This window comes from Embiotoca jacksoni, unplaced genomic scaffold (genome assembly GCF_022577435.1).
Source record: "Embiotoca jacksoni isolate LCO1_2020_lvr unplaced genomic scaffold, fEmbJac1.0.p SCAF_11, whole genome shotgun sequence".
NCBI lineage: Eukaryota > Metazoa > Chordata > Actinopteri > Embiotocidae > Embiotoca > Embiotoca jacksoni.
Window position 1 is genome coordinate 5,073,245 of NW_027185241.1, and position 18,134 is coordinate 5,091,378.

Here is an 18,134-nt window from a genome sequence, read left to right on the forward strand (position 1 = left end):
ACCCACCAATTAACCTGAGATGGATGTTTTTGGATGGTGGGAGGAAACTGGAGTACTAAGAGAGAACCCACACAGGGACAACATGCTAACTCCGCACAGAAAGGCGCAGGTCCAGATTTGAACCCAGAACCTTTTTACTGTGAGGCGACAATGCTAACCACTGCACCACCGTGCTGCCCTGTGTGGAGAATAATTATATTTAATGTGGCCCACTGTTGGCACTAAAGCATGTCTAAATAGAGAGTTTATTTAGAAGTACAGATGTCTTATTCAACATGATCCCATACTGTAGTTGTATCTTGTGTATTCACTGGCTTGAAGTTGAATAATGTCACATTTTGTTAGCGAGTGTATTTGACAGAAGATGTGAACAGATTAGAGAGAATCCGTGGGAGGAAGTGGGACTCCCTGTTTACATCTCTGTCTTACAGTTTCCAGGCTGACAAAGTTGCACCGCAACAAAGTTAAAGCCTGTAACCAAAGTCACGTGATCAACAGAGGAACTACCAAACACTTCGCCCCCATCACCTCCCACATGCTCATATATATGCCTCATCAACGCACAAACACATCAGAGAACACAGAGAGACAGACTGTAGGTGGTTAAGGAAGTTAAAGTGTGTGACATTTGTAGATACATTTTTACAGCAGTGTAGAGAACAAAGCCAACAAAATCATGTTGATGGAGTGTTTCATCTTTGGGGTTCTCATGACAGGTAATTTTATGACAAATTTAAACACAAATTTGCAATTTCAATTTATTTTCGATTTTTAATTTTTTTTTTATTTCCGCTAAAATTAACGCCATGTGTTTCTTCTCCAGGGGTTACATGTGATGTTACAGAAGTGCTGGCCAAAGCTGGCTCTCAGGCTGTACTGCCCTGTAAAAGCGGCACTTCGTCCCCCGTCGCCATCGTCTGGAGTAAAGTCAACACAGGGTGAGTTGCAACTTCACTCCTCACTTCTCTGTGTCACTTTTACATTTCTGATTTATTAGTCCAGCTCCAAATATCAACAAATCCATTTCCTCCATCTTCAAACTAAACACTTGCATCTACATGTTCATGACTCTGGGTTGTTGTGACACCTCTGTCCACAGCACTGTTTGGAGAAAGCAAAAGAGCGGTCTGCAGTACTGGGGCTCTCGGTGGTCACGGAAAGGGGTCTCACGAGTGCAGTGCCCCCATTCCCAGTTTGAAAGAGGTGATTACAGCCTACAGATGATCAGCCTGAGAGAAGAGGACGGAGGACTTTACTCCTGCAAGGTGGAAGTTGGAGACGAGGTTACTGAAAACTTGGTCCTGCTCAGAATTATTAAAGGTAAGAAACTTATAGACACCTTGATGCATTGCTGCCACTGCAAGAAGTATTGAAATCAGTGCAGAAGATTCAACATGATACAATATTGATAAAGCAATGATAAAGTAAATTGAGGCTTAATACAATGCTACCTATGAACCAACGGTCTCATTCCACATTTGTATGTGCTATGTACTACAAATTAGCTGCTATGCTGTAAATTAATGTCATTAATTTCATCCTCGCCTGTGTCCTTTACAGTTTCCATCTCTCCATCGGTTCCCATATGGGGGAGCAATGTTGCAGTTACTTGTAATGTGACGCCTTGGCGTGACGGAGCCTCTGTGCAGTGGCTGTTGAACAACAGCCCATTTGTGCCTCAGAGTGGAATCTCGTCAATCAGAGCTGGAAGTGTTGTGAAAAAAAAAGCAACTGCGGGAGTGACAGGAGACTGGACTTGTGTTGTGGGCTACCAGGGCAAAGAGGGGCGAGCCTCAGCGACTCTGTCTGTGAGAGGTGAGATCCTGTGCAAGAAAATCTAATTATGTAAAGAAATGAAGCTGTTGGATGATATTTTTATGCTCTTAACATTTTTTTTTATTTCTCTTACAGGAATCATCCAACCATCCAGAGACAATACAAAGGTGTATGCTGTGGTGGGGTCTGCTGTCACCCTCCCCTGTGTCTTCTCCTCTGGTTTATCCCCTTCAGGCTCAGTTTGGGAGAAACAGAAGACTGGCTCTCTTTTCAAACATGTTCCTTCTTTGTCTGCATCCTCGTCGTCTGCTCAACTCCCCTGGGATAAGTCTGCCAGTTTGAACGAGGTTGGGTTTGGGGATGCGGGAGAGTACAGATGTGCAGGGACCATAGAAGACCAAAAGATAACTCGAAATATGCAGCTCGTTGTTGCCAAAAGTAAGTTTGCAGTTTCAATTTGAGGAAAAATCCTCTGCATCTTTGTTATTTGCCATAAAGTAAATGTATTTCTTGTGTTTGCTCTCAGTTGTCTCAGAAAAGAAAAAAGACTCAATGACGCTGACCTGCCAGCTGACTGACACAAGCGAGATCACCGAATATGAGTGGCTTCAAGTGATTTATGACCTCAATGGCACTGAGTCAGTTGGGCCCGTCCTGAAGGGGAAGACTTTAATTATCAGCAAGGTGTCAGAGGAGAAATGGGGCGAATGGACATGTCGTTTTTACGGGAAAGAAGGCATTTTGGGAAACATAACATACCACGCTCATCAAATGAGTGAGTTTTCTCCTTTTGTTTTTTTGTTCTTTATGCTGTAAAATATGCTACAAATAAATTTGCACACATCAAACACAAGATACTGGATTGATTTCCATGTCACATTCCATGTCACATTTTTCTGACAATCTTTCTGTTATATTTTTTTCTAACAGGTGGTCTCAGTGGACATAAATCATCAGGTGTCTCTCATAACACCGCCACCGTGGTTGGGCTCAGCTTTTTCCTCCTGGTTCTGCTGCTGGTACTGGCTCAGATGTACAAAAACCACCGAAGGGTAAAAAGCTGTATTTCATTCAAAATCGTTTTAGATTTTACTGAAAAAATTATTTGAATTTTTTTCCCTTAAAACAAAAAAATCTTGAAATAAGGGTATTTTCTTTGTTACGAGATGAGTGACTTTATTCCAGAAAAGGCTTTCATTACTTTCGCTGAAAAGAAGCTACCTTTTTTCATTAACTGAAATAATAAAATACAAGAATATTAAAAGCTTAAAGGGTAGAAGGACAGAGATACATATACTGTATCTGCACATTCATAAATTGCATTGTGAAGAGTTGCTTTCAATCTCTTTATCTTTTCTTTTATATTATTTCCACAGAGGAAACGGATCTTTCAGTTCCCTGCGCTGGAGACGATTGTTCACACCGTCTCCAATGAGCAAGAGGAGAGAAAAAGAAACCAAGTTAAAAAGTAAACACATTAAAGCCAAGACCTTGCAATGAAATCATTTTATCTCACCGACTCCAGTATATTGGGAGATTTTTGTTTGCACAAGTATTGTAAATATTTCCCGAGCAGACATTGTAGCAGTACTGTTTCATTGTTTTAAGACAAAGATAATGAAATGTATAATATAATTATCCATTATTTCAACTGTAAATATTTCTAATTCATATATGTGAGTAATGTTTGCATGTATAGGAACAAAAGGTTTCACAAATAAAATGCAGTGAACAAAATAAATCTAGTTTTATTGTTTACATTATATACAAACTGAATCCCTCTGGTCAGTAAGAAAGGTCAGAATGTTATAAATATACAATAAGTTTAGGAAAAAAAAAAATTCAGTATACTGTATTTACATAATTTACACAGGCCATATGTATATTCTGAAAGTAATATATTACACTATTTTACATTCATTACAGAATGATTAGGTCAGCTTTTCCTAAAAAGCTTACATGTCCTTGTTAGCTTGTCGCTCTGAAATTCACATCCACAGACTTAACTTTGAATTACCGCCATACGACAGTGGTCTAGTGTTGAATGAAAGGAATGACCACAGAGCTACACCTGACTGCACTCCCCATCTTCTTGCTCTGAGAGTTCGTTGAGCCCCCAAGAGGCCAAAGAACGTCTGATTCCCGCCAGCAGCCCCTCGTCTCCGGGATGTAAATGATCCATGACTTCATCATCATCAAAGCACCAGCCTGGCCAGTCCACATTTTCACCGTCCATAAAGACAATACTAAAAGAGGAAGAGATGGAAACAAAAGGTCAACCTGATTAATTTTTCAACATTAACTGTGCTTTGTTACTCTGCCTCAAGTTTGATGATGCATCGCAATCGTATTACTATAAATGCACAGAATAAACGCTGTTTGAGAGGCCTTATAAAACAGCCCAAATAAAATGAAAATAAAACAACCGCAATGAATACAAGCTGTATTACCAGCTCTAACAGTATTCTGTTTTATGTAAGTAAAAGTAGCAACAGCACAGTAGAAATACAAGTAATAGTCTTTCGTTCAACAATTGATTAAATTATTGTGAACATTAATTTAATGTTGCAGCTGGTAAAGATGGAGCTAATTTTAATTTGTTAATCATGTTAATCATTTGTTAATGTACAAGTGTGAAGTAGTAGAAAATGGAAATTCATAAGTAAAGTAAAAGTACCTCATAAATGGTTTTATTTTAAGCACAGTACTCCAATAATTGTACTTAGTCAATGTCCAATACTGATACAGTTTACAATATGTACAACACTGTAATTCATACATCAGTCTAAGTCTTCAAAAATGTTAAATTTGAGAATATCATCAAAAAGTCTATTCTCTATTAAAAGGTATTTAATATAATAATTTACTCAAATATAAAAGATACTGTTAAAGTGCCTTATGGACTTTCTTGATTGAAAAACAAACATTTTATAACATTAAAAGTTTTTGTAAATGTTTCATGCCAAAAAATGCATTCGGTGTCCACGGTGAAATTTAATAGTTTTCCTTTAAAGCACTTTAAGTACTTGCTTAGCAGAGCACAAATCCATCGAATGTTTTCAAATCAGTCAGAGTATGAGACTCCAGCACAAGTTTTTCTTAACATACTTTTTATGGTTGTCAAATGAAAATTAAACTTAGTTTTGTAAACAAAAATACAGCAAGTTGCATCTCAGTTGAGAGCTGAGGTCCAAAAAGAACCATAAGAACAGGCATGGAAGTGAAACAAGGAGCCAAAAGCAAAGGAACTAAAATGACGAACCAATAGCGAAATGCAGGAACACATGCGCAAACTATGAGGGAGAGATTAAACTAATCAGGGTGGGGTAGATAATCACAAGGGGAAAACACAAGGGCACAGGGTACGTGATTAAAACGTAAAACAGAAAATAATAAGAATAAAGAGGGAACAACGACAATGGTGCGTGAAATCAAAAATGTTGATTATATCTTTATTTGCTGCCTCATGCCTGAACAGTTTCCACTGCAAAATGTATGTTTTCATCTCAAACAGAAAAACACTAAATATAGTTGTTAGTCATTATTGCACGTGTTAATTGGGGACCTCAAGATGGTCACAGAGCGTTGTGGTTAGAAACACATTAATTTGAAGTTTCCATTCTCACAGAACAATCTCTTCATTACTAGCCTCCTCATCACGGAAAAGTCAAGTCAATACTAGAGATTTGACAGGTTAAAAATATATATTTCCAAGGAAATATAGCAAAATACTAAGAGGACATACTGACTCTGTATATTATTTAAAGTCAAAGTCTGTGATGTGAGGCCAAATTAATAAAATGTCTGGTCTGCACCTTACTATCCGGGCCCATGACAGAAAACATTTTGCTGTTGTAGTTGTTAAAGAAACTGTTAAAGTGTTTTTTTCATATTGTGCCTTCAAGTAACTGGCAAGGGCAGTGTGCATCAGATAAACAACAATAATGCAAATTTAAATAATACCACAAAATGTCTCTAAAATTAAGGCCACTGAAAATGTGCATGTTATAAGTTCTTCTACATGTGACAATGATTGAGACTACAAAAGTCATACTCTAAGAGAGTATTTGGAAAGCTAAAAAAAAGTTAGCGGTCCCTTTTCAGTGACATGTAAAGTTTATGAATGACAAGTATAATTGCATGTATTCTCCGATGGTGGTTATGTATGTGTCTCTGACGAACCTTTAAGCTTTTGGTTCATAATTATTGCCTATTTCATTGTTCTTACATAATGAGCATCTCACTTGTTTGACTGATTGATAGTATTTATTGGTTAATGGTTTAGTGGGATCCTCAGTTAAACTAGTTTGCTCTGTGCAAGTATTACAGTTAAAGTATTTTGTTCAGAAGTTGTCTTTTTCAACATGTCTGCCTTTGTGTCTTTTATGTATTACTGAATGGGCAACCAAATATGTTCTCCCTCTGACGATTGATAAGTTATTTATTAAATTCATACATGATCGAGACAACGTATTAATTGGTCAAACAATGAAAAATGTGTGAAATGAAGGACATCTTTTCATACTGACCTGTTCCTCGTCTCATCATCATCTCCGTCCACCAGCTGCTCCTTCCATCCTTTGCTCACTGTGAGTGCTCTATGTCTCATCAGCTCCACCGCCTCCCACTCTGTGTCTCTGTCTCCATCACTGGGCGATGGTGAAGGTGTAGTGGAAAATGAGGGAGAAGGAGGAGGACACCTCCTCACATTGGCCATTTTTACATTTGTGTCTCTCCTCTGTGCACCTCTGTCCCTAAATCTCTCTTTGGCTCTTTCTAAAAGACCCTCCAGAGGTGAGGGTTGTTGGTCTGGATTATATCCTGAGGTGGGAAAATGTGCAAACCCTGCTTGGGGTAAAGTGTGCAGACTATTGGAGTGCGTAGAAAGTGCATGAACACCTTCAATGATGATGTTGGGAATGGAGGCACTCCTCTGGGTTTTCATTTTGGGGCTTTTATTGTGTAAGTTCAAATCAGGCAGCTCAGGTTCAGAAAGGATTTGAAGATCTGGAGAAACTCTATCATGCATATTCCAAAACATGCCTTGGTTTGGCTTTAGGGAGCCCAGTTTGAGCACACGGTGTGAATTTGAGCTGTTAACATAGGGAAGAGAGTTTCTCTTGAAATTTAGGTTGCAGTCTGAGTCCGAGCTAGAGGAAAAATAGTTGTTTGAAGCAGCACAAGTCTGTCTTGAGCCCTGGACGAGTTGCTTATATGTCTGAGAAGAGGGGCCCTGATTTGAGCTGACTGGCCTCCTCTTCCGTAACTTGGGTGACTTCAGATTTTTGGAGAAGCTACAAGCATCTGCAGATGTCTCCATGTCTCCGGACAGACTGCAGTTGGAATTTCTCCTGTTGTCCTGGCTCACAGACAGGGAATCTGAGTCCCGCCTTGTTGATAATCCTTGTTGTGCCTGCGGTTTAAAAAACTCAGTCCCCTCACTGGCTATTGGTGGTTGGTGATGAATTTGTACAGTGCTATCTTCATTTGTTGGATAGTCAACATCTGGTAGTCCACCAAGTAAAAGATTATATGGTCCAGTTGTTTTGTATCTTAATGGATCTGCAGGAATGTTGTAGTTCGAGGTCATGCCTTGCTCCTCTGTCATCTGAGATTCAACAATTCTGTCTTCTTCCTTCCTATGGTTTCCACCATGATCACCTCTCACTCCCATTTCTATCCATTCACCTTCTTTGACTGCTGATTGCCGATCTGCAAAGTTATTGCCACTAAACTGGGATCGCCAGAGAGATAATCCAATGTTGTTAGTGGCCACCTCCTCTGGAGGCTGATATTGTACTGCTCCATTATACCCATTTACTGGGTGAGAGATAACAAGTTCATCAGTAGAGTCATTCACAAAAGTCTCTCCTACTGGATGTGTAACAGGTTGTTCTTCTATCTCAGCGTCCTCTGTCTTGGCTTTGGTAACAGGTTTGGCCTCTAGCTGGTGTATTTTCAAGTTCTCCAATCTGTTGTTCTCTGTTTCTCTCAGGTTCCTCAGTGTTTCCTGACAACGTAATATGGCAATTAAAAAAATATCCAACAATGAATCTATAATTAAGTAAGTAAGTAATTTCTGATTCTGTTTCATATGATAATATGAGTTTTGTGAGAAAATGTGATTGTGAAGTCACTGAATCATTCAAAGATGTATGATAATCACTTTTGTGACTTGTTTGTTTAGTTTCAGACTGTTTAAGCGTAATGGAAACACCCAGAGCAGGAATGACTGTAAGCCGTTGTTTGACATAGAAGAAATGCATCTAAGTGGCTGAAAAATATTGGTGTTGCATGTTCCACAGTCTCAGAACGAGACAAAAAGTATTATCAATAACAGCGCAACTTCAGACCAGTTTGTGCCAGTCTCAGGATATAGAAATGACACAGATGTATAGCTGTAAAATCCTGTCTGCAGAATCGTTCAGGGGTTCACTTGTTGGTGACCCATTTGTGCAAATATTAATTACATTGATGACTTCCCGCAATAGAGTCCTCAGCCATACTAGGAGCTCTGTGAGCCTGTGAGGTACAGCAGTGCTTTTAGCTAAATGCTAACATCTGCATGTAAACAACCTCGCAATGACAACACTACCATGCTGATGTTTAGGAAGTATAATGTTCACCATGTTCACTATCTTAGTTTAGTGGTTTAACATGCCATTGTTCACTAATCAGCCCTAAAAGGCAAAGTATAGCTGAGGTTGATGGGAATGTTGTTCACTTTGCGGGTATTTGGTCATAAACCAAAGTATAAGATAAACTGCCATTTTGACCTGATGATTGTGCTAAAGGAAAACTCAGGAAATCAACAAAGAGATTAGAAATGAATCTTCTAGAAACCATGAATGACTGAACCAAATTTTGTGCCAATCAAAAAAATCAGAGGTCAAGATGTTTCACAGAAGAGGTGAAATCTTAGACTAGCAGGTGACAAAGAGGAAAGGTCAAGGGATTACCAGACTCAGCAGGATTCATCCTCTGGGGACAATAAATGTCTTTACACAATTTGTTTTAAATCCACCCAAACAGAGATGTTTTTAGTCTAGACCAAAGACTGACATTTTCAGTACTAAAGCGACACTGGTGTTGCAGCTGAACGCTACACAAGACTACAAAAGAAACCAAAAATGCATTTACCTTTGCCTGGTGGATGGTGGAGACCCATGTGGAGCAGTTCTCTGAGGTGCTGGCTACAAGTATGAGGACATTCATGGCACTCTGAAGCTCACCTACCTCCACGAGAACAAATGAATCTGACAGAAGCAGAGAAACATGAGATCTATTAGACTTGAACTGAATCAAAATGTCTTGCATTTTGTCTGTAAGAAAGCATTACTCACAGCCATCTTTCAGTGCTATGCAATATGTTCTGTCGAGGGCCAGAGGAGGTCGAACCACCTTCAGTCGCTCTCCTTTCTTCTGGACTTTGGTCATTAGAAGCACATCAGAGAAAAGTAGAGCCACCACCTCCAGCTGTATCATACCATGTGCAAGGAAACACAAACAAACTATTGAAAAGTATGTTCAGAAGACATTTAAAACTATAGTGACTGAAGGCACCAGTGTTGCTCACCTTGTTATCCTTCCTGCCGCGAAACTTCAAGTTCTCCTCCAGCAGCAGCTTACGTATGACTTCAGGACCCACCCCTCTGATGGGGCATGCTAGGTCAAACTGGCAGATCTCTCGGACGTGCTGTCAACAAAATCCACCAAGAGTATTCATCAGTAACAAAACCTATTAAAGCTAATAACTGTATTTTAGCACACATGTTTTGCAGTATTTTCACTGACGTTTAAGCATTAACATCTTGAATAAACTTTGAAATCCTGTCTCCTCAGTATGATAGTATGCTATCTTAGTTAGCTTAGTCTGATAAATGCATTTAGGAGGGTACACAAAGCTTTAAAATGAAGTGACTGTTAAAATGTTTTTGAAAGGTCAATCAAATGACTACAAAGAGACACAAAACAACTACAAAGAGAGCAAAAATGAACACGAAGACACAAATCATAAACAAGCAGAAAGATACCTAAAACAACTACAAGAGCCATAAAAAAAAATTAAAAAAAACTACAAGGACATGCAAAAAGACTGCAAAGACAGAGAGGAAACACAAAGAGACTACACAACTATAAAGAGGCACAAAACAACTACCAAGAGACACAAAATAACCACATAGACATGCGAAAAAAACACAAAGCTATACAAAGCAACTACGACAAGATACAAAACAACTAGGAAAAGAAGCAAAATAACCACAAAGACACATTTTACCTTATCAATTTCTTCATTTATTCCCTCCACTTCATATCCTTCCACCCTCTGAGCAGATATGGAGAGAGCCAGCTCCTCATCTTTTAGCTGAAGGTAATCGTTGATACTCTCCAAAAAATGGTTTACACTGGATAACTGGACAGGAGCAAGGAGAAAGATGACTACTATGAGACAGTGAGTCAGGTAATGCACCTGTCAAGGACATAATTTGTGCTGAATCAAATAGGTTTTGATTTGATAGTGTCAGATGCTCACCATGCCTCTGAGTGTGTGTTGCACTTGAGGGTCCTGGGTGTTTTTGAGCACAGCTTTGAGCAGCAAGGGATACTTTGTGATCCTCTGATGTGGTTTGGCTTGCATGTCCCCGAGCCGCATCCGCTCACACTGAGGGTGACTCTCCACCCACTGCACAGAACAAACACAACAATATTGTCTCAGCTTGTTTTGTTTTTTTTACAATATATTTACTACATTTTGGCTGAAAACCATGACAATTTTTTTTTTTTTTTATAAAAGTCTGAGTTTAAAGCACCTAACAGCATTCTATAGTCTGAATAGTACCTAGAACCAAGCAGTCATTTAGGTGTTATTTGTTATTTGTTAATGGATTAAAAACATATTGAATCTGCTATTCTTGTGCTTCTGTTATAGACAGACAGAGTGAGGTATTGTTTTGTGATGTGGACAATTAGACCCTTTTAACACCCACCAAGTACTATTTCTTTGAGCCTTTAACTGCAAAATAAAAAGTTTCACAACCAACACTGATTGTGAGATTATGACATAAGTGAAAAAACACATACACTAGAGTTGCCAGGTTCTATGTGCAAGAGAGCTTTGCCATTCCGGTGTCTTTTTTTCGAGGCTCTGTTTAAAACATGCTGCAGGACATGCTTGTCTTGCAGTCAGTTTTTCCATAAATGTCCTGCACTTAGATTTGAATTTCTCAAACCTAATTTGAGGCTTAGTCATTTGGAAAAAAGTAGGTGTGACAAGTGGTTTACCAGTCAAGAAACACCTACGACATATCACCCACAGGTTTATAAAAACGTCACTTGCACACTGGCATCAATCACCGAATTCACAGTCAGGTAATAATTCTGTTAAAGTGGGAGTGTGTTTCAATGTACGCGTAAACTCTCATCAGCAGATGAATGCATGTTAGTGTTGCATCACTATACCTGAATGAAAGCGAGGAAATGTGGGTTGCTCCCCATCTGCCTGCGTGCGAACTCAAGATTGTTTTCCTCCTCCCAGCAGTAGTGTTGATAGGAAGAGAAACGTTCATGAAACTGGGAACAAAGAGAAGATGATTAATGACGACAGTGAAAAATGCTTCATTATGTGTAAAAAGGCTGCAATTTAATGTTGTAGCTGGTTTTAATTTCAAGGCATATTCATACATTTTGGATATCTTTAAATAGTTGAGAAGAAATAAATGTTATTTTCAGAAGGTTTTTGTGCCAGAAAGACCAGTTTTACCTGGAATATTTAGTTTTCACGCTGTTGCATAATTTCTTTTTGCGTATATGCATCGTTTCATGCACAAATACTACATTTTTGAGAATCGCAATACGCAAACCAACTTGTAACTAATCCATTGAAATATACGTGATAAATGTGAGTAAAAAGTGTAACATTTCCCTGCTGAGAATATTGGAAAGGAAGAATAAAGTGGCAGAACGCAGTGCCGGATTGTACTTTGGTAAATGTAGGCTACTTATTAGGCTACATCTCATTCACTGGGTGGATGCTTTTGTCCAAAGCAACATAAAAGAAAATGTATTCAAACTCAACCCAAATGATAAGGTGCAGTTAGGCCTGTGTGTGTCTGAACGTTTTATACAACATTTTCTTTGTCATATTTGACAGCTACATCTTTTCAGTAAAAATAAATAAATAATAATAATATTATACTGTTAATCCAAAACGCAAATTAGATTTGGCTCCTCTGCTTCAAACCATGCACATTACTTGGCACGCGTGCATTTTGTGTGAGCGCGCGAGATTAAAAAAAAAAAAAGAAAGAAAAGAAAAGAGCGCGCGCTGGTCATCAATGACGTCTGTGCGAAGCCGCTAGTTAGCAACACTGTCACGCTACCAGCAAAAAAATATACTAGTAGCTTGCAAGCTTCTTCACTAAAGGCACGACTGGATATGAAGCCGAGGCACAGACGAGTGTAAAGGTTGCTTTAGCGACATAAAAGTCACGATATGAGTGTCTCTGTCTCCTCTACGTGTTCAGGTTGGTTAAGGTGAGGGCTCGTCAGCTAACTGTGTCCAACTCAGTGGTTCCTAAACATTTAGACACAAGGCACATCAACAAGTATTTACAAGGCACAGCTTTGCATATTATTATATCCATATAAATAATCATAAATAAGATAAATGCCCACATTGAGAACCACTGGTTTAATTAGCCTGCACTTAGTTTAATATTAATGTGAAAAAAAAAAATGGGCTAGACGTTTAAAGACTTAGCCGAAGACTATGCCTCTGTTTAATATTAATTAATTTGAGTATATATCACTGCTCGTGTATGTCATGCATGCATGTCATATTTTCATGCATGTTTCATTTATTAATTTGTTTTGAGCCAGTTTTTTTTTAAAGTCTGTTTGATTTGTTTTAATTCTGTCTGATGGTGTGCAGCACTTTGTTCAACTGTGCTATATACATGAACTTTACTTATTATTAGGATTGTCATTATCACTTTTTTTTTATTATTACGATAATAACACTTACAAAGTCATTTACTCCATCCACAGGAAAAAAAAAAATAATGACCACTGATCACTTATGAGCCCCTGTGGGATGAAATAGTGCATTCATAATTTGCTTTTGTATAATCTTATTTGGTTGGTGCTTTCAAATGTATATTTAATTCTTTTTGAAAAATAGATTGAAAAATAACATCACATCTAAAATTGAGAGATTTGGTTTGGTTTGTTTTTTTGTATGCTGACTGCATCTTTATTTATGACCAGGAGATATAAAGTGCGACAGATGGATGAAACACCAACAGAGCGACGGGAGACGTGACAAGTAAGACACAGAGTCAGAACAGTTTGTCACAGGTCAACCAACCCTTGTCTCATAACAGAAGCAGAAGCTATGAGACCAGGATTTGTCTGTTTTCAATACTGAGCGCAGCATTGGCAGAATACAATGCAGCAAACTGTAGGTCTCCTTTATTTACATTGAGTCTCTTATTTTTTCTTACGGTTTTACTCCTGCTGCTGAAAATAATAACAAAATTGAATGAAGATTCAGTCATTTTGTTTATTTTGATTTCATGTTGCGAAAACCAGCACCTGCCTGGAGCTTTTTGGTAGATCACAGTGTTTCACATCTTGTATTAATTTTACTCGGAAATAACTTGAAAATGGTGCAATTATCTGTAAAAGAAAAATCTATAGATTTCTTGGCTGAACTAAGCCTCCAATGTTTATAAACCCTAACAACACCTCCTCAGTGAAACCCTCCCAAATAAACAGCTACAGTAGAAGCGTGTTCAGAGAGTCATCTTTCAAGTGAAGGGCGTAAAGGGTGAGAAAACCACCTCTGCATGTGTTATGATGAATCTAGCAGACAGTGAGCTCTTACCTGTAGGCAGCCAGCCTCCAACCTCATGGGGTCAAAGGGCTTGCCTGTCCTTCGTACCTCCTGCAACATCGGATAAATCACTTCCTGCCAGAACAGCTGGTGTGCACCGAGGATGTAGGGGAGGTTGGAGAAAAGCAGCTGAGGGGGCACCTATTACAGGAGGAAGTCAAAGCAAAAAAAAAGAAAAAAAAGAATTGTTAAAAGTTGAACTCTGTTATATTTTCCGACTTCTCAGTGGAAACCTGCTGTTGTGCTACATGTTCCACTGGTGTGTTGTAGTTTGTCTCAGCTTGCGTGGATGTTTTGTCAGTCAATCTATGTTGGTGGTATGCAGAGCAGTGGAAAATACGCCTGCAGGTTAAGTGTTTTGTACAGTTTTGTCTTTCCGGTCTACATGAGGCGGCATGCTCTGCAGACTGACCTCCAGGAGAAAGCCACGCTGGTGCAGGTTGACAAGAGCGGCAATAACCAGCTGTGAGAGGCAAACACAGAATGTGTTAAACATTTAACATAGATGTTAAACATCCTGCAGAAAGTCCCTTTAGCTCTTTTTACATACATAAAAAGACTGTGACAGCAGGTAGAGAATGACATCTTACATCTTTGATGATAATGAGCTTGTTGATGTAGGTGAGTTCAGTATGGACAAACTCCCACAGTGCCTCCTGTTGGTGTTTTTGCATCTTAGACATTGTCTGTCAATGAAATCCAGAAAGAGGATGGGAGAGTAACGAGAAGGAAAAGGAGACAGTTATTTGAGATCAGGTATTTTACAGTAAGGATATGACAAGAGCTTGTGTTTTTCTCACCAAAAAAATCACACACACAGAACATGGACAACAAAGCATTAGTTTTTCTTAGTACAAATGGTTCCTACTAAACCTGCGAATTTCTGTCATTAAAATATACTTTTATTTCCTGTAAAAGGCCAAATCATTTCCTTAAAGAGCAAAGCAAGGTCCTTTTGTCGGATGTTACTAGAACAGGAGTAAATAGATCATTTGTTGGGGACTATTTTCAGCTGCACCACAGCATATTCACAGTGGGACGGTGTAGTGGTACTGACTCTAAATAAATCCCTAGGCCTGTCACAATTATTACACAATCATCTGATCACAATTATTCCAACTCACCGCAATCTTTTGAATAATACAAATATTTGACATACTGCATTTTATCGAGCATCTATTGGCAATAACATAGTTTTTGTTGCAAAGCCGAACACCACAGCAAGATATGAATTTGGTTCAAACCAAATAAAGAAGGAAAGCCCGTTAACTTGGAGGATGCAATTTGTTGGATTTGTAGCAAAAAGGTGGCGCTCAAAGTAAAATGGAGAGAAAAAGACCATTAAATTGTTCATTGTAATTATTTGTATGACAATTAAGTGTCAACTAAAATTGTTCTTTATAGGGGAAGAGCATGTAAACCAGTGCAAAGGCTCATGTGCTATATGTAGTTACTGTTTTTTAGATAACAGTGAGGTTTTACTATAAAAAAAAAAAAAAAAAAAGATTAAGATTGCAGTGTTTTAGGTTTTGGCTCCAAAGGCAACATTTGTTAGAGGGATAAATTAACTATTGATTTTGGTCTTTTTGTTTGGACTTGTTGGCAATAAGAAAAACACTGAGAACTACCGAACTGATCCTTTAAGGGCGCATACCGAATGAGATTGCACTATGTCTGTCCAGCTCTTCTCCAGCGTCGTTCCCTGACTTTCCTCCTTCCATTTCCACTGAAGAGTGACTGATACACCGTACGCATTGAGATCCTGCTTCAACACGTCCAGTTGACCTCGCTCCTGCGTAGAAAAACAGAAGTAGAAAGGAATGTAGAAGTCAGGGAGGAAATGAATCAGTAGTTCCTTGTAAGTCAACAGTTGTGAATACCTATGGTCACATGTTACATTTAAAAATGTGCCAATCTATGTCAATAGAGGAGAACAAGTAGTGCTGCAGTTGTTTTAGTCGGCGGACATGGTTTGAGCTAGTCCATATCTGTCTCTAGATGCCAGCATACAGTTTGATGAGCGAGAGACAACTTAATACCTCAGATGACTTGTCAGACCCTCCCTGGCTGAACAGGACCTGTCTCAGTGCCGCTCTGGGTTTGGCTCCTGCAGAAGCTCCCTTACTCACTATTGTAAAATCAGTCACGACCTTCTGCTTGGTCCGTCTCTGCAAAAGGAAAAAATACGATCGGGCATTTGTGCTTTTCAAGTCATGCTTTTCAGGTAGTCAGCAAAGAAGATGGAAACGTATGAAACAAGTCTGTGCTTGTTAATCCATGATTTGTGTCTTACTGACGTCAAAAGCAGTATTCAGGGAATCTGGCAGTGTATTACACACCTGGCAGCTTTTCTAAACCTCCTAGTTTTAAACACTTTGACACTGTGGGATAGGTAATGTCTGGGGTTTTAGAACCTTTACTTCAGTAAGAGTAGTAATACCTCAGTGTATAAGTACTCCATTACTGGTTCTTAAAAAAATCTTACTTGAATAGAAGTACAGAAGCATTAAAATAACAAAAGTAAAAGTACTATGCCAAATGGCCCGTTTCATAGTGTTGCATTAGGTTTTGAGCTGCTGAATCTGCAAAAATCATCATATTATGAAGACATTTCTGACCAAAAAAAACCTCATTCTGCAGCGCACGGAGAATATTTGAACTATTTTTTCATTTAAACTTGTTCACAATGTTCTAGACATTTAGTCTATAGAAAGGCTGCCACCACCCTCACATTTCTAGTTCTTTCCACTCACCTGATAGCCGAGCGTATTGTATTTTTGTTTGTCTGCTGACCCCCTGTGGTGAACGTTTATCTCTGCAGCTGTTGTCGTCCCGTCAACAACATCCGGGTCTCTGGTTTCTGTGAACTTCTGCCTTTCTACTTCCACACTGTCTCGCCACTGCAGCGTTTCTTCCGTCAGTGATTCATTTCCCCCTCCGTTGTTCACTTGCAATGCCTTTGAGGAAAGGCTGGAGATAGAGCATTCAGGGTTACTCATTACCAAAATATGGTGTGTGGAGTCACAGAATAGTTTCTCACAAGGAAACGCTTTCGAAGAGAACATTGAGAATGGAAGACAGAGTGGAGGGACAATACTTAGAGTTTACTTAGGCCTGAAGGGCTGCAAACATCCAATACTTCCTCATAAAAAGTAAAATATTAAATGATTTTTGATGATTGATTTTGTGGAGCAGAAATATGAAAGAGTCTGCTTTCTTATTCTGTTTTGCAAAGTTTGGAAACCATTATTTTAATATAGATTTTATTTATAAAGCCCCTCTCAAAACAAAACTTATTTGGAATAAAAGAAGGTGGAATAGAGGTGGAAGAAACCATAATTCACAAAACAGAAATGCCATCAACAAATTTAAAAAAAATAGTATCTGTTAAGAAAAGAAAAGTCTGACTGAGCCTCAAAAACATTTTGTTAAAATCTCAGTCAAATTGGATGCTCTAATAGATAGATAACCAGACTGCTGCATGGTATGGACAGCGACTGTGATATAACAGGACACCAATAGTTTCTCACGGCTCCGGCTCCAGTTACACAGCTGTGCAGGTCGTAGAGTCATTTCAGAACTCCGCTGACATTATTTGCAACTTGCATCGTGTCCTGTAGCTTTAAGTTAGTGTGAAGAATTTATCTCAATTTTCAGGAAGCTACTGTGTATCAAGGAACTATTTTACCGGTTACTGCTGTAGCTGACAGAGAAGTGCCAGTTTTCTACAATGCTGGGTCAAAGCTGCCGCTTAGAAATAATGGATGAATTTTGGGACCAGTGCTTGTAGTTGTAAAAGTTACTGTAAAAGCAAAGATGCCCATTCAAAACAAACATACTGCAGACAGGTAAACTGCACTAATCTGCCCATGCTACACTGTCAAACATCAAAGCACTGACGCAAGTCCTTTCATCACGATGTCATACCTGTTCACAAGCACTGTCTGTATCCCACGGTAACACATTCAAAATGTCTGAAATATAACTTGGTTTGATTTGTGACAGTTTGGCCCAATAAAAAACTGATAATGGGTCAAGGAAGACGGGCCTGCTGGCACTTTAATAGCATCAGTAAATCAACAAATCAAAATGCCACATAGCAGTCCGTCAATCTACACAGCAGCTCTGATATTTTATGTAGAGACAACAAAACAAAAAGATAATGTTCCTCCTCAGTGCTGCACTTCTGTACATTGTTAAACAACCATCTGTGCATTTAATAGGTAAAATGATCAACTTTACCTGGGCTTGGTTGGATCCATTTTGTTTCACACAGTCATCTTCTTGGTTTCTGTTGACTTTCTCCTCCTCTCTCCCTCTCTCTCTGCTTCGATCGGTCCCTCCCTCCCTTCCTTTCACCTGCACCCCTGCCCTCAGCAACTGGCCCGACGGGAACAACTGGATTCTGCAGACAACAAATCAGTGCTGAGGGCTGGTTAATGTGTCGCAGTTAAAAGTGCTTAGC

At 39.0% G+C, this 18,134-nt stretch overlaps 2 protein-coding genes across 2 annotated transcripts; one reads left to right on the forward strand and one right to left on the reverse strand.

Annotated features, from left to right (window-relative positions):
• The first annotated feature begins 600 nt into the window (after positions 1-600).
• On the forward strand, positions 601-3,471 carry LOC138194072 (lymphocyte activation gene 3 protein-like). The gene is made up of 8 exons (XM_069142493.1): positions 601-716; positions 824-938; positions 1,100-1,320; positions 1,561-1,815; positions 1,912-2,214; positions 2,303-2,551; positions 2,707-2,828; positions 3,153-3,471. The coding sequence occupies exons 1-8, from the start codon at positions 677-679 to the stop codon at positions 3,246-3,248; spliced, it is 1,401 nt and encodes a 466-aa protein (XP_068998594.1). The 5' UTR covers positions 601-676; the 3' UTR covers positions 3,249-3,471.
• A 30-nt stretch (positions 3,472-3,501) lies between these two features.
• On the reverse strand, positions 3,502-17,981 carry plekhg6 (pleckstrin homology domain containing, family G (with RhoGef domain) member 6). The gene is made up of 15 exons (XM_069142492.1): positions 17,912-17,981; positions 16,423-16,639; positions 15,709-15,837; positions 15,324-15,461; positions 14,260-14,355; positions 14,082-14,132; positions 13,661-13,810; positions 11,236-11,346; positions 10,310-10,459; positions 10,055-10,189; positions 9,353-9,472; positions 9,120-9,252; positions 8,917-9,032; positions 6,306-7,786; positions 3,502-4,022 (listed from the first exon to the last, which is right to left on the reverse strand). The coding sequence occupies exons 1-15, from the start codon at positions 17,929-17,931 to the stop codon at positions 3,842-3,844; spliced, it is 3,228 nt and encodes a 1,075-aa protein (XP_068998593.1). The 5' UTR covers positions 17,932-17,981; the 3' UTR covers positions 3,502-3,841.
• Positions 17,982-18,134: the final 153 nt, after the last annotated feature.

Bases quoted from the DNA above. Each gene is read 5' to 3' on its own strand.
- LOC138194072 (XM_069142493.1), top strand. From the start codon at position 677: ATGTTGATGGAGTGTTTCATCTTTGGGGTTCTCATGACAG. The intron at 939-1,099 runs GTGAGTTGCAAC...CTCTGTCCACAG, and splicing joins TGGAGTAAAGTCAACACAGG to CACTGTTTGGAGAAAGCAAA. The intron at 1,321-1,560 runs GTAAGAAACTTA...TGTCCTTTACAG, and splicing joins CCTGCTCAGAATTATTAAAG to TTTCCATCTCTCCATCGGTT.
- plekhg6 (XM_069142492.1), bottom strand. From the start codon at position 17,931: ATGGATCCAACCAAGCCCAG. The intron at 10,460-11,235 runs GTATAGTGATGC...TGTTCTGTGCAG, and splicing joins ATTTCCTCGCTTTCATTCAG to TGGGTGGAGAGTCACCCTCA. The intron at 7,787-8,916 runs GTAAATGCATTT...TTACGTTGTCAG, and splicing joins CCACCATCCACCAGGCAAAG to GAAACACTGAGGAACCTGAG.